The 15,515-nt window shown below is 51.0% G+C and overlaps 1 protein-coding gene across 1 annotated transcript in view; it reads left to right on the forward strand.

The window, feature by feature from the left end:
- Positions 1–4,262: 4,262 nt before the first annotated feature.
- LOC128271054 (uncharacterized) overlaps positions 4,263–15,515 on the forward strand; it is a 105,460-nt gene continuing 94,207 nt past the window's right edge. Inside the window, exons 1-2 of the mRNA XM_053008487.1 lie at positions 4,263–4,432; positions 9,982–9,987. Of these exons, the coding sequence (XP_052864447.1) occupies positions 4,263–4,432; positions 9,982–9,987 (176 nt within the window). The remainder of the gene's footprint in view (positions 4,433–9,981; positions 9,988–15,515) is intronic.

The raw sequence follows: 15,515 nt of genomic DNA on the forward strand, positions 1-15,515 counted from the left end.
TGCCAAGTATTGGTTTTGTTTATTCGAAGAGAATTCGAAAAGTTCTGCCATTTGTTCGAAGAAAAATCGGTACACATTGCGTTTTTTATGAATAAATTTTACGTCAGTAATAAAACACACCCAGTGCCCGGGCTTTTGCCGAACAAAGAAAGGCCCTCAAAGCTAACAAATCTAACTCACTGATGCACCAAATACATCCACAGTCTTACGAAGTTTACCTGATTAACGAAAGGGGCGAGCCAGGGGCTTCCGGCGCACAGCCATCGAACAAACGCTCCGCCAACGATGTCCGTTGTTGGCGGGGAGTGTTTCGATGCTTGGAGTCAATAGAACGAAGTAGTAGTCAAGCTAATACAGAAGACAGTGAAGCACATTCGCTTCTTGCTTTCCCTCTGGGGGAAAGGGGCTAATAGGCGGGTAAGGTCTTATTTGCTAACAGGGGCCCACTGAAGCTTCAGAAGTAATCACTCAGCTACGGAACCAATCCAAATACTTACAAATCAGACCGGTTAACAATATACGATGATCAGGGAAAAGGCGAAACCGTGTGGAGCCCAGAACGCCAAACCGTATGCAAAAGAGTCATCACACCCAGAGCAAGGCACGCTAAAGAAACTGTAAACTTCCGTTCATTCAACCTTTATTAATCCTTCTTCGTTTGACACGTAAGGAAAAAGAAGAAAGGAAGGTACCGAGTTTTCGTTGTATGGAAGTGGTAGTTGAAGGAAAGCGTTTTTTATAATGCAAACGAAACCGAACGGTTCACACTGAACAGTGTATCTTTCGAGCCATAGTTCTTACCGAAAGCAGAGTTAATGATTGAGTAGATAATACTGTACAGAGGTTGTGGTCGAGAGGTTGGCAACAAATAATTTCAATACAAAGATTTACTGTACGTTAAAATGTAATCGGAATTAATCCTAGCATACACACACACACGCAATGGGAAGAACGGTTCCGATTAGTTCCGACTACCCCACTACTTCCGACGCTGCAAATGCTGAAAGCAATGTTGACTGTCTCAGAGCGGGTGGGTGTTATAGGAGAAGCGCTCCTACGTGGGGTCTAAAAGAGCGAGGTCGGTTGGCTTGTTACGGTGCACAAAGCAAATGGGACAGCATTCAAATCTGTGCAAAGGCGCCACGCTAGATTTGTTGATTGGCGAGGCTCCAGGGTTCGGGGTTCAAGCTCCGGATTGGAGCACACGGAATCTGAAAGAATCATAGTTAATAGTGATGCACATGGATAGCTTGAGAGAAATATTATTCGGTATAGCAGTGGAGTGTCCACACGGCGGTATGGATGCGCGTTTCAAGTGAATCGTTGGGAGCATCAGAGGGAATTCAGATGAGAAACAAGGAAATGTACAGTCAAATATATTAGAGAGAACTTAAGGATATTAGGGCATCTTAGGGAGTAGCATTGGCAGACGGACATCAACGTCGCAAGTTGAGCGTGTCGGTGCGCAAGCCCCAAGCGCGAGTAAATATTTTATTAAAAAAGTACCTACTGAAGAGTTCGGTCGTCCTTCTTCTGGTTAGCTCCCGTCCGAAATGCAGCAGTTGCAATGGATTTGCAATTCTTTGCAGACTTTCCGATACTATTCCGGCCTCTAGTCGTTTTAGCGATTCGTTCTTTCACTTCAGGAATGGCAATTTAGGGGTACCATCCGATGACTGGAGCCTGGAGGATTACTACGGACCGAAATTTACAGCCAGCCCGGCCTCTGGTGGCCACGTGGTAATACTTACTTTAACCAACTTCTTGCTACTTACTATTTCATTTGTGTTTTTTCAACAGAATAGTACTGTTCTTCAAATTTTAGTTTAGACAAGAATTCTTTATTCAGTACAAAACGTAGACATTTAAAAGATCACACGATACTAACAAGTATTCTATTTCTCATTGTACTAGGTGGCTGTACCGGAATCAAACTCGCCTGAAAAGGACATTCAGCTTGGCTTTTTCTTATCTACTTGTAGGTGACTTATACCACACGACAGCTGATGATTTTGCTGCATCCTCCCGATCCCGGCGGACGATCCGAAAATCCGATTTGGCCCGACAAAACCAACTCAAAGACCGTCGCTTTTTCTTGGCGCAAGATATCGGCTTAGAGCCCTTTCCTCACGAACTCGTCTTAAAGCCCGTCTACACGCTACGATATATCGTTTCAGATCCGCTATCGCTACAATGCACACATGTCTATCCACACGCACACATGTATGGAAATTGTTCCGAAATTGATGCTCGGCACATTAGATTTTTTTGATCTGAAACGATATATCGTAGCGTGTAGACGGGTCTTTAGAGCCCTTTCCTCACGAACTCGTCTCGACACCAAACTCGCGTTCTCACGCCGCAACGAGTGTGCGCACGACGTTCGACGTTCGTTGTGTGTGTGACTAGTCGTAAAACGAAATCAGAGGTTGGAAAAAAGGCAAAGCGTCGCCCTTTTCACGCGCTGTCCTGCTCTAACGCGTTCCCGGCGAACGGACGGACGAGAGTGTGTGTGTAAAGAAGTACAGTTCCGCTTCCACTGAGCTTGTGTGTGCGTATACTACACATCCGCTGAATAAGCCGAAAAAGAATGTTTCGCGGCGCACTCGGCTCCTCCTCGGCTCGTCGGCAAAACACACGCACACACAGGCACGCCGGTTCGGGGCGATGAGCAATGGCGCTCGCTAGCGTCACCAGCTGTTTCCCGCGCACAGAAATCGACTGAAAGTCATCACATCAAGGTGTGCTGTGTGTTGCGAACGGATCGCTCTCGCGCTCTCGCGTACCCCCGGGACCGGACGCGCGTTTTGGCTCCTGTTTCATTTCGTTCCGATTTTTTTCTGCTCCGATTCTCCTTCAATCTTCGACGGTAAGCGTCGCCACGTGTGTGTGTGTCTGTTTTCGTGTCCTTTTGTTGTGTGGTGAACGTGCCGGCAACTTTGAATGCCGCGGCCGGCGCGCACTGGTTGGTGGCGCATTTGTTTTTCGGCAGAAGTGTGATAAGAGCGGCGCAATTCTGGCGCCGGAAGTGGTGGAAGTTTCATGAAAGTTCGTTCGTTCAATTTTGCGTCGTCAGCGGAGTGAAGCACCCGTCGTTCGATTGTTTTGCTTTCCAGTGGGCCGCCCAAGTGCGCAGTACGACGCCAACCAACCAGACACCGGAATACTGTAAAACCGAACCGAAACGTTAGCGGCGACGCAATAAACCGGAGAAGAACCGAACGAGCAAAAAAGCGCCAACGAACCTGAATCCCAAACATTGGCCAAACCAATCTTCATCAGCTGTGTGTGAGCGCGGCAAGCGAGTGAGTGAGCGCGAGTGAGCGTCTCCCGAGATCGCTCTTATCACGCAATCTTTCATCACGGAGCGGCCAAAAACACGATAACGCATCCGCGCACTGAGATCCATATCCGACCGACCGACCCGACTCCTCTTTGGCGGTTCCGTCGTTTGGTGACTTCAAACGACGCGTTTACCGAAAGAGCTGGAGTCACACCAAGGAGCTGTGTTTTCGATCGCCTGGCCACGCGGTCACCGATTGTGCGTGCGCCCCCGTACGTGTGTGTTTGTGTGCGTTTTTTGGTTGATTTGTTTTGGTTATTCCGAACGGCACCCGCTCGGACTGGGCAAATGCAAATATGGACTTGCCGTTATTTTTCTCCCTCTCTCGCTCTCTCCCAAGCATCGGCTACTGCTGGCAAGAGACGGATGATTGTGTTTACATGCATTACATATGTAGTGTAAGCTTTAGTATTTTGTTTTGTTTTGTCTTCCATAGATAACTAGGCAACAACGTGCGCGTGCTTGAGCACAGCAAGCAGTCGAAGTTGCAGTGTGTGCGTGCATATAGCGCGAAAAAAGGAGCCACGGAAGCTCCCCAAACAAAACGTTTGTGTCGTTCGGTGTGCATGTGTGTATGTGCGACGGTGTTCAACGCGCCTTGTGGTACTGAAAGAAGGGCAGGCGGGGTGTTTTGATTCACTGTTTTGTTTGATACACACACAACCGAAAAAAAACAACTCAATATCGAAGCGTGTCGCGTGTGAGTAGCGTGTAGTAGTGTGTGAGTTGTGTCGTAAAACAATAGTAGTTTCCCGGCGTGTGTGTGATTGTGCATTTTTGTGTGTTGTGTGCTTCTTCGAAGCTTCACGGCTCCACTCTCGCAGCACACTGCGATCCATCCGCCGCGACGTGTTCCCGCCCGTGTGTGTGCGTGTTTCCTTTATGTCTAACACTGTAAGTGGCGTGTGGTTTGTGGATAATGTCGCCGGTGGAAGTGTGGAGCAATAGTGAAGACGAATCTCCCGAGCACGACAGCGGTAGCAACGAGCACCAGCACCAGCTAGGGCTACAGGAGCAGCAGCAGTTTCGCCAATCGCGGCGTCTGCAGATGGACACGATGCAGGACATCATCTGCGACGACACGGATAGGTGAGTGGTGGTGGTGGGGTGATTCGTCTTATTTTTGCCTTTGCCCCTTCTTCGACAGAGATGTTTGGCGCGGCGCGTCTCGAGGACGAAGCTTCGCAGACATACTGTCAAAAATCGATAAACGCCCTGAAGCGACACGGTGTGTGTGTGTGTGTGGAGCGTGGTCAACCGCACTCCCCTAAGAAAAAGGATAACAACGAGTGCTGGGTGAGCGCGAGCTGCAGCCCTCCACAAGAGTTTGGAAGTTTTCCTCTGGCCAAAAAGGATTCCGGCAAAAAAAGGAAACATTTGGGACGGGAATAGAGTGAAAAACACACCCAGTGTCTTGAAGAATCGAAGACGGCTCGCCAAGATGCGCGCGTTGCTTTGATACATTTCTTACCTCACACGGTCTCTCTTTCTTCCCTGCCACACGGCAGAAGTCGAGAGAAGGCAGGACGATCAACAAAGCAGACCCTTGCCGGGATGAACCAACCGTGTGTGTGTGTGTGGACCACCTTCTTGAGTCTCTCTCCCAGCTGTACGCCGCTTTATGCTTGCTGCTGGAACGCCTTGCCTTCGTTTCCATAGTAGCAGCGAAAGGACGCTACATCGAAGTGTGCGTGGAACGAAGCGCGCCACAGCCACTGTGTGTGTCCACCGGAGGTTGCTTTGTTTTCGGTGCCACTCCCGAGTGGAAATTATAATCAAAAATTTGCACATTTATTTCCCGTAGGTCCAACCACCATCGCTAGAATTGTATCCTTGGGTTGTAAACCTTGAAGAGACAACGGCAGCCGCGCGCCAGTTTCTGCTGGGATGCTTCCCGGGTGTGTTGTCGGAAGCGCGTAGAAAAGGGGAGCTACACAGAACATAAAAGCATAAGAGAAAAGAACGCGCTGCGTCGTCGTCGTCGAGCGAGAAGGAACACGAACGGAAGCGAGAAGGAGCGAACGAGTGTTCCGGGAGGAGGAATGCGCGTAAAGTAGAATCACACTTGTGTGTGTGCGTGCGTGTGTGCACCACCCCGCGTGCGCATACTCCGATGCGTCTGGCTTCTTCGTGGTTGCGTCGCGTTTCCTTCATTCCACGGTGCGTCGGTGGCGGCGTTCCTTTTTTTTCTCTACCCATCCCCTGTTCTGCCTTGTTTTGGGCGTCTCTGTTTCGTTCCCGCACGCCACCCGCCGTCTTATGCTTTATGTGCGTACGCAGCAAAAAGATAGCCTCCTTAAATGAGGCTATATAAAAGAGTCGCTGCGTGCATTCGTTCTTCACCACACACACACACACACACACACACACACACACACATACACGTTGCGTTGCATGCAAACGGTGACGAGGAGTTGATTTCCCCTTTTCCCTCTTCTCTGGAGAGCGAGAGTTTTGTACGCTTCGGTACGGGTCCGATCCGACGGGCGTCACAACATTATTATCCTGTTGGTCCGCCTCGGGAAGGGAGATGGGTGGAAGGCGGGTGAAGCTCTCGGCAGCCCACTGTACTTGTGTGTGTGTTCAAACGTTTGAACATAGTTTGGGCGCGCTCGACGAAGCGCACAGAATGTCCTGGGCAATGCTCTCTATGCCTTTGCAATGTAGCGTCGGTTGCTATGCGTCTGTGTGTGTGCGTCGACTCACAGAGCCAAAGGGAGTTTAGCTGCTCGGGTGTGTGCGTGACGCGTTCGCACACATCGAAGCACACCGAGAGGGACTCCTGGCGCGACGAGTAATCAGATGGTTAACAACCATATGTTTATGTAATGTGCTTTTCCACCTTCACCGGCGCGTCCTCTCCCCCTACAGGCGGTGCAGAGAACTATCCAGCACCCAACAACACCGAAAAAAGGGAAATCATATGCTACGTTATGCTGCGCTTCTCGAATAGAGCCCGCGCGCCATCTTGTGAACAAACGAAAATCAACTCCACGCCACCTATGAGAAGGTGCTCTGGTTTTGTCCCTTTAAATAGCCTCCCTCGATGGCGCTATTATTATTTTCATTGCGCCATGCTGCTGATATGGGCACCCTCTATCAGCTGCCTGCCTGAGCGCGTGTGTGTGCGTACGGAGGTGTTTGCTGCCCTCCTGTGCCAGGATGCCAGATTTTGGCGCACGCGTTCCCCTTATCATCGTCCGCTCTCTCGCTCTCACACACATAGCGTGCCGCGTCAACACACATATTGAGTATTGCATAACCCCCGGCTCGGCCGTAGCCTACTAGTAGAGCATGGAACCGTCGCCGTCGCGCCATCTCTGATTGAAAACGGACTGGGGGGATATTACGGGGATCAGCAACACCCAGCCACGCTTGAGGATAAGAGGCTCGATGGGCGGTGGTGGGATAGGAGGAGGACCCCCTTACACCTCTTTTGCCTGCGTGGCCACTTGACACCTTTCCGTCTCGCTCGCACGCACGCTCACGAACACACGCACAGCGGCTGACGCACCAACAGCTGGCTGGCTGGCTGGCCGTCTGTGTTGTGTTGTTGCCGATTTTTTTGTTTTTTTTTTCGGTTCGTGTTCTGTCGGTTAGCAGCGCGCGCCTTTGTGCAATGATATGCCCCCTCTCACCCTGCGCGCGTCCCATGGCGCACTGGGGGCGGCGGGGCGTTGTTTTGGTAACGAAATTACGCAGTAATTTTGAGTAACATTTCCCTCCATTCCATTGGGGCGCATTCTTTCGATGGTGGCGACGGCGGCGGCGGCCGCGGAAAGAATGTTGCTTAACGGGGCGTTTGTTTATGATGTGTTGTGTGGAGCGCCTGTTTTTGTTGTTGCGAGCGAAAATGTATGCAAAAATGGGTTCCGAAGAACGCGAAAACGCGACGATCGACCGATCAACACGAAAGAGGGCGAACTAAGGCGCGCTAAGGCCTGATAACCTATGGACAATCGAACGCGACGCAACAGCAACAGCGATTTGTGACAGTCAGCTGTTGTTGTTGTTGACGGGATGGCAAGGGGCACCCGTGTGTGTGTGTGTGTCACGGACTTCAAAACAACGGAATAAACCACCGAAACTCACAACTCAGAGTCAGCTGTGGAGCGATCCGGGGGGGTTTGCCTCTAATTTATGCTTCCCGAGTGGCGGCGGAGATATTTTGGGACGACCAGCGTGTTTGGTTTGTTTTGGGTTTGGTCCGGTCGTCGATCGTTCTCTTATTTCCCTAAGGTTCTCAACAACAACAGCGAAAAGGGTTCGCTTCCCGTCCCGGGCATAATGTTAATATGTTTACATTACTCACCAACTTGAAAACTTGATCGTAGCGTAAAACAGTGAAGGACTTCGCCCCTCTTTCTGTGTGTGTATGGACGATATGTTCACCTGTTCTTCGCGGCTCCGGCTCATGCTCTCCGCCGCCGTTCCGGATGCTAACTTTTATCGCGCGTTTTATGCTTGCTTCCCGTCGTGGGGTGGTGTGTGGTGCATTTGGTTGTTTGCTTTTCTCCCCTCTCCGCTTGCTAGCCGGTCGTTCGTTCGTTCGTTCGAGTTTCAAGATCATTAAATTGCAACCCGCACGGGACCCTCGCACGCACACACCGGCACAGGCAGATGGACAGATGGAGGACGCGACCCTCCCGGTTGGTTGTTTCACTTTCTCGCGACCGAGGGCCGCGCCATGCTTTTATGTTCATTCTAATGCAATTATGCATTCCCTTTTAAAGGCGGGTTTCTTCTCCCTCTTTCTCTCTCTCTTCGCGGTGCTGTTCTCTCTTGGTAGGGAGAGACCGGCCAAGAAGCGAAGCAAGAAGGGTAGCATCGTGGCGGACCCTTTTACGGATCGAAGGTTCACTTCGGTGAAGCCGCTTCTGGTCATTAGCTGGCCACCACCGAAATTTTCCGGATAAATTCAATTATTCTTTATTTTATTTAATAAAGTAATAAAGCAATAAATAACACTCCACTTTGGCCGTTAGGAAGGATAGAGGGATAGACGGGTTTACACCTGCCGCTTGGCCTCGTGGCCGTGAGTTGGCCGGAGGGGGATCTTCTATAGTGTCATTACAAAAAAGTCGATCCGTTCTGTGGTCGGTTTTTCTTCTTTCTCCTTAGTTCGAATACAATGTTTCCGGTTGTCTGTGTGCGCTAGTGACACGTGGGCTCACCGCGGCGGCGGCGGCGGCGGCTCCCAACGAGAATGAGGTTTATTTTGTCAGCTGTTTTTAACGCGCCACGATGGGGCCTCTGGTGGTGGCGGTCTTTCCCCGCTCTCCGAAGGACTGTGAAGTTTGGAGTTTGTGTGTCACCTCTTGCGCTGTGTTCTTTTTTTGTCAGCACAACAAAAACAGCTGCACCCTGTCGCAAGCCACCATTTTTTTTGGGGCCGGCCTCCCCTCCGCCACGTGGTACTTTCGGGAGTGAATTCCTGCCGGAAGAACGGAAACGCGTAACTCCCCACAGTCTGGGGTGAAGTCTTCAATAATATTGGTTTGTTGCCGCGATGATGGGCGGAAAATAAATACATTCAACCCTCTGCTCGGGTAACGAGAGGGGGTGGTGGGGTGGCCGACCCGACGACGAGCATAGGAAAAAGTTGAGGGATTTTTCTCGAATCTCCCTCGGTCCGCTCCTCTGGAACGATTGTTTTCATATCGCATCAGCGTCAGTACAATGAAAATTGTGATAACACAGAATAAGTCAGAATAAAGCACAAAAATCCCTGGACACAATCCCCTGCTTATCGGCGGTGCTGCGCGGAATGGGATTTTAGTTAGGGGCTATCGAGATATTTCAACCCGGACACTGACGAGGTTTGTAGACGTTTTCCAAGATTTTAGACTCAACGTTCGGTGTCATAATAATTGATTTTATTATTTTTAGAAACTACAATAATCGAATTTAATTCAACTTTCAACTCGGACCACTATGCCAAAGACATTGCCTCGCCCCGAGTGACTCTGACTCTGATTGCCGGCCACCACCGGCCCGAAGGCGTTGGGAAGAAACCGCGGAACTAATTGCGCCGAACAGCTGAGACCTCGTAGCTCCCGTGCCGGGGAGACGGCAGCCGGGAAGCGCGGGTTGGTTTTACAACTCTCGGCCACCCTGGGGAAGCTGATTGATGGATTGTTGTGCCCCGCTGACGCCGCCGCCGTCCGAGTGTTGCCGGGTCGTAATCAGATGGGAGTTCTCATTATCGTGAGTCAGAGATTGGCTCTCTCTCTCTCTTGCGCACGCACGCACGCCGTCGCTTGATCCGCCGCTCAGCTGGTCTCGGGCCGCTCCCCGAGAGGGACGCGTAATTGCTGCTCCTGCTGTGCTGGTGGCTAAAAATAGTCAATCTTCATTCAACAATGTGTACAACGGGCGCTACGTCCGCCAAGCCGTGTAATGCTGAGGGCCAAGCGATGTGACTCTGGAAGTCCCTTGCTCGCTCTCTCTCTGGCCGACACACTTGTCACCCAAACACTATCCCGTTGCCACTAAGACGCCTTAAGCCGCCCCGTGGCAGCTAGTGAGAGTGTAACGCGCGCGTTTTTTCACTCTTCATTCACCACCACCGTCGCCGCCGTCGCCACCCTTATCGCAAGTCCTTATCAAAACGTGCCGTAGTAATACTCCCTTATCAGGGTGCGGTACTGACTCTTGACGATGGCGGCCGCCTACCCGGGAACGTCGCGCCGAGTAAGGCGATCGATCTGGGTTCGTTTCTATTTGCCTAATGATAATCCCGTTTCCGGTTTTGTAGCTACCGGCGGCCCCCTCTCGCTCTCATCTGGCATCTTTTTTGCACTTCCGAGTCACCCGGCTTGAACCGGTTCCTACGGTTCCGGACGTTGGCGGTGCATTCCGGTTCGAAAAAGGATGATCCAAGCAAGGAAAGGAAGGCACTCGTAAAATGTGTGGCGACACTTCGGTGCGCCATTCGAGGGCCCGCTATCGGTTCCAATCGCAATCCGGTGTTTGTTTAAAGAATGCGATAACAAATTGCGTCAGGTTCGCGCGCACACGGGCACCACGGCTACAATGTGGCGCAACACACGCCCAGCCGAAGCAATAGGAAAACGTAAACAAACAACCAAACACTCACACACAGATAGGCGTGGGTAAAAATCGATCAATAATTATATACTGCGCTGCACCGGAGCTGCTTCGCTCCGAACGGCCGTTTGAAGCTGGTCACGACACAGCAGGGTCCGTGTTGGGTGGGTGAGCTCCTCCACAAAACAGGCTCCCAGTCGAGTGTGTTGCCCATCGTCACCGATGCTGTGTTTTGAGGGTCACCACAAACACTCAAGGCAACGACACACCGGCACCGCACCGGCGGCAGTGTTATGAATGGGGATCGCCTTTTTATTCCTCCGTGGCGTCGTCGTCGCCGTCGTCATAAACATGCTAATGTTGGCAGAGAGAGAGCGAGAGCGCGTGAAAGGGACCTCGCCCGGTTTATGAATCGATGATTTGGTTGGCCTTTCTTTTATCGTCAAGCCATCAATCCGGCATCGACAATTCATCGTAATTACGGGACGAGTTTCCGAACGGATCGGTTCACATCCGGGGGCTCCCGAGGGGGCTCCACATTCCACATATTAGGATGTAACGGTAACGGAAGAAAGAATACGCGGTGTGGAGCTCGGAAGTCACGGACGCGCAGGTGGAGCACTGTTGTGGCCTCCGTAATTTTCGTTTCGTTATTAATGAATGAAAGCGTCCTCTTCCTGCCCCGCGGGCCATTGACGGGCGCGCGCGCTCGCGATCTTCTAAACAATTTTTGGGCCTCTTTGGTAGTCATGGACGAAAAATGGACAGCAAACGATGCGAGAAAAACAAAACACGTAAATAAAACTGCACACCAACAATGGTGGGGTGCTCCGAACCGAGGGACTGTTGTTTGGGTGTGTGCGAAAAGTGCATCGTCGTCATTGTTGGGTCTCTCTCACACGCATCCGCGCCATGTGTTCACTACGCAGAGTGCAATTGTGTAAACATACGCTGCAATTGTTTTCTCTCTTTCTCGCTCTTGCACCGATGCACTCCGTGTCCGTCTGTCCCTGTGTGTGTGTGTGTGTATTCGACGCCCGGGGACTGCAACAACAACAACAAACGATTTACGTGTGGCGACCTTCGCGGCGGCGGGCTGGAGGGGTGTCCGCGCAGGTATCCGCGGGCGCTATTATTATTGACAACATCGCGTATCGTGTGGCCACCTGTGCCGCCCCGTCCCGCCCCCGCGTCCGCCCCAGCGTGCCTGATTGGCCTCTCGACCCGCGCTGATGATGATTGCGCACAACCTCACGCTCATGATGATGCACGTCGATGACGATATCGGATACTTGGCGCCATGTAGCATTCTTTTCCCATGCAACTCGGTTCGTCCCGCGTGTGATTCCCGCCCCCCTACGGCCCCCACGGTAATTAGCTGAATATGCAAAAAATGCGATGCGAGATTTGTTGTGGCAAAACGCCGCCGTGGCGGAGGCTGTCGAGAGGAGTTGTGTCGGGTGCCGAGGGACCGGTAAGTGATGTTTAGCCCGCAGCAGCAGCAGCAGTAGCAGCCATCTCCCGCTGCCAAACAATAACAATTTAGGCGTTGATTTGTGACTCTCTTGATTAATGATCGCCGGAAGTGGTGGCGCCTAAGCCCGAATTGAAAATGCGGAAAGTTTACAAATAAACCTTGAGCGGCCCGCGGGCGCCCGCCCGTCTCTGATGCAATGTCTCAGTGGACACACAGGGATGGTTTCATTATTTTCAGCCTTTTTGTGCCTTTCCCAGTTGATTCTAGCTATTGAGAGGTGTGTTTTCTACGGCATAATCAGCGGGTTCGCTTTGCAATCGCTAAGGTTAACCTTCTCTAGTTTCTACTTCACTTGCTGCACGCTACGGTCACTCCTCTAGTCGTTAGGCCCCCTTTCTGCCGCGGGCTCGGAATGATATCTTTCTTTAAATAGGCGCATGAGGCGAATGAAGTCATTAATTAAAATTGCATTTGTCCCTCGCGGGGTCCCTCTCGGCAAACATACATATATCAATCATGCACCGCCCCCGCCGAGCCCTACTCGGCGGCCGGATGGGCTTCTTATGATCGGTTCCGGCTCTGCCCACCCGCTCAAAGGCGGTGCTTATCGATCGATGCGACCCTCTCGTCGTCGGGGTGCTCAGGCTTCAATTGTTGGTCCAAGTGCACATTGTGCAACTGCACACAGCCCGCTTCGCTAATGGGAAACGCTTACACACGTGTCCCCGCGTGCCTTTCTCTCGTGCTCTCTCCTCCGCGCTTCTGTTGGGGTGGCACACCGGCGGTTGAATGTATCGGACCAAGGAGGTCGGGTGCCTTCGAGGCGTTACATTGTATGGCACTGGTCAACAATTAATTTGCATCGAATTAGTAGCCGCACCTTGACATTCCTTTACGGGTTTTTTCTTCATTTTTTGCGTCCATTTAATTTACTTGTTTATTGATTCTTCCGTTCGTAGATATAGAACATCGGGGTCTTCAAAGTTGCGTAGCCTACTTAATGAACAGACGGCGAAAAGCGAAGTTGCCTGCCCCGGGGGAAGTGAGCGACAATGAGATTTCCCTCACGGCATGAGAAAATCCAACTCACTACTGCGCTCGCTCACTACTAGGCTGTTCAATGAGTTCGATTTTCCAATACGATATCCTGTTTTTTTCTACGATTACAGGTATTGTATCTGTTTTTGGGCGTCTTTAACATGGATCGTCTTAAAGGCTTGTACGACCACGTTTAAATTCAGAAACGCACCTTTTGACTGTATTAATTGAAGGCGAAGAGTCCTTATACACTTTCAACATTCGTTCAAAAATTTTCTTTGCTTTTAAACGTTCTAAACATAAAAATTCTTTCACTGAACGATACTTGATTTTTGCCGTTTTAAAAAATAGTATGACATGTCGATACTAAATGGCTTATTAACAAAACATGGAGAGAGAGATTGAAATGGAACTTCACATACGTTCATATGAAGAGTGTACCAATATAACAAAACAAATTGGGCAGCGTCCTACGTTATCGGAGGTTGAGATTGAGATTCGAACAGATTGAGGATCGACTTCTCTGGTCCATGGCACTTCGGCTAGCGTTGGTTCCAACAGTCCGGTCAGCCAGTGTAGGGTCGATTCGTCTCTCGATGACGCCCGAATGCTCTAATGGACGCGCCAGTTGTCGGTCCGCGGCCATTGGTGGACTGTTGTTGTTGTTGTGCTATTGTTATCGATTTAGGCCGCTACCTTCCTCCGGTGGCTTCGGTGTTTGGTGGAGTGGAGCCGTGGGGCGGTTTTTGCGAGTGAGACACGAAAGACACCGCGGCCGCCGCCACACGCTAACGACAACGTCCGCCGCGCGCGCCAATTGGCCAATTTACCCTGTCAATCTGGCCGTTGAGCATTCTTCGTCCTTTTCCGATCGACATTCTCGGAGGCATCGCCGCAAAACGCGTCCCCCGCGGGAACACCACCGACCGCGCGCGACAACCTGTGCCCGGGTCTGTGTGTGTGTGTGTGTGTGCCACACACATGCCAGCGACATACGGGGCGCGCACCGCGAGGTGACCCCCCTCGTGTGTGTGTAGTATTTACTCCACTTTTTTGCGCATTTGCAGCGCAGTGCGGGGCGCACTCAGAACTCACGGCGGCGGTGTGTGTGCTGCGTGTGTGTATGAAAAAAAAAAACAAAAAAAAACCATACAACCGTCGCGAGGGGTTGCCTCAGCGCAGCAGCAGCGCCACCCCTTTTAGCGCCACGGCCCCAGAGGGGAGGACGCAGGCCAGAGCGCGCGCGCGCGCGGCAGTCATCGATATTGATTTTTGCCGCCGTCGATGACTGCTGCCTGGGACGGTGCGGTGCAGGGAGAGCATGGCGGTGGCAGGGACCGCCCACCGCCGCCGCCCCCCCCCCCACCCTTTCACATGCGCACCGTGGCGTTCTGGGTAACGGTCGGGTGAAGCACTACAGAGACACACACACACGAACACACAGGACCACCGTCCTCCGCCGGCTGTCCTCGTCCCGTCATCGTCGTGGTCGTCGTCGTTGTTGTTGGTTGCAATCACATGTTTTGCCGCTTTGCGGATGACTGTACACTTCACGTGGCTCATGGGGAACGGATTGTCGTCATCAAAGGGAGCGGAGGGAGTGCGACGAGGGTTGCAGTAGTAGACGCGCGCCATATGGCAGGTGAAGTTGTATGGGAGTTCCCGTCCGTCCGTCCGAACGGGGAGAATTGGCGTCTCTCGCCGCCATCGGACGACGACGACAGCTCATCTCAACTGCGTCGCGCTTCGCGTTTTGCGTTCCGGTTTCGCAAGCATTTCCTGTACAGATTTCGGAGAAAATTCTTGTTCTTTTTTCCAACCGTTGTTTGGGATCGTTTGCCCCTAAGTTGGGCTAAGAAATCGAACTGGAACTTGTTTTTCTACACATTCCTGAGTGTAGGTTTCTGATTCAAAACGGAAACAGAAAGGTCGGCCATCGGACAGAGCTCGCAATTGGGCAAGGAAAATGATTCACTTTGTCCGAAGTGTTGCTAAGAAAATTGTAAAATGGACGGAACGCAGTTAAAATGAAGAGGAAAGAAATAAAACCAAATATTGTGAAGGTTATTAAAATAGAGATAACAATTATTTGCCTAACAGCATAATGAATGAATAAATTAAATTGTAAATAGAACTTTAAGAAAATCGTATAACAATTAAATCTACTTTCTGGATTTGTTTTTAAATTATGATGTTTGTTTCAAAGTCGTCTCAAAATGATCAGACTTTTGTCAAAGCTTTTGACTCCTGGCCAATCGTTTGGACACCATCAATCAACCTTCATCGACGTAAGAATAATTGAAAATAAACAATAAACAACAATAAACAAAAATAGTTATTAATATCGAAGTACATGATTTGCATCAAAATTGATCGAAATACCTGATCAAATACTAAAATAACGCTCGTTGTTAATAGAGATAAAAAGCGAGTTAGCAAGACCGTTTTTTTGTGGCCAAACTCACCCAAGTACGACTCTGGGGTTGCTTCGCTCGTGCGTTACCGGTGGCGCACTGCCCAGGAGTTCTCCTCGGGAGGGGTTGGGCCGATATTTAGGAAACCCGAATCATCTGACTACGCCCCAAACGCGTTCCCTCGTTCGGTGTT

This window comes from Anopheles cruzii, chromosome 3 (assembly GCF_943734635.1).
Source record: "Anopheles cruzii chromosome 3, idAnoCruzAS_RS32_06, whole genome shotgun sequence".
NCBI lineage: Eukaryota > Metazoa > Arthropoda > Insecta > Diptera > Culicidae > Anopheles > Anopheles cruzii.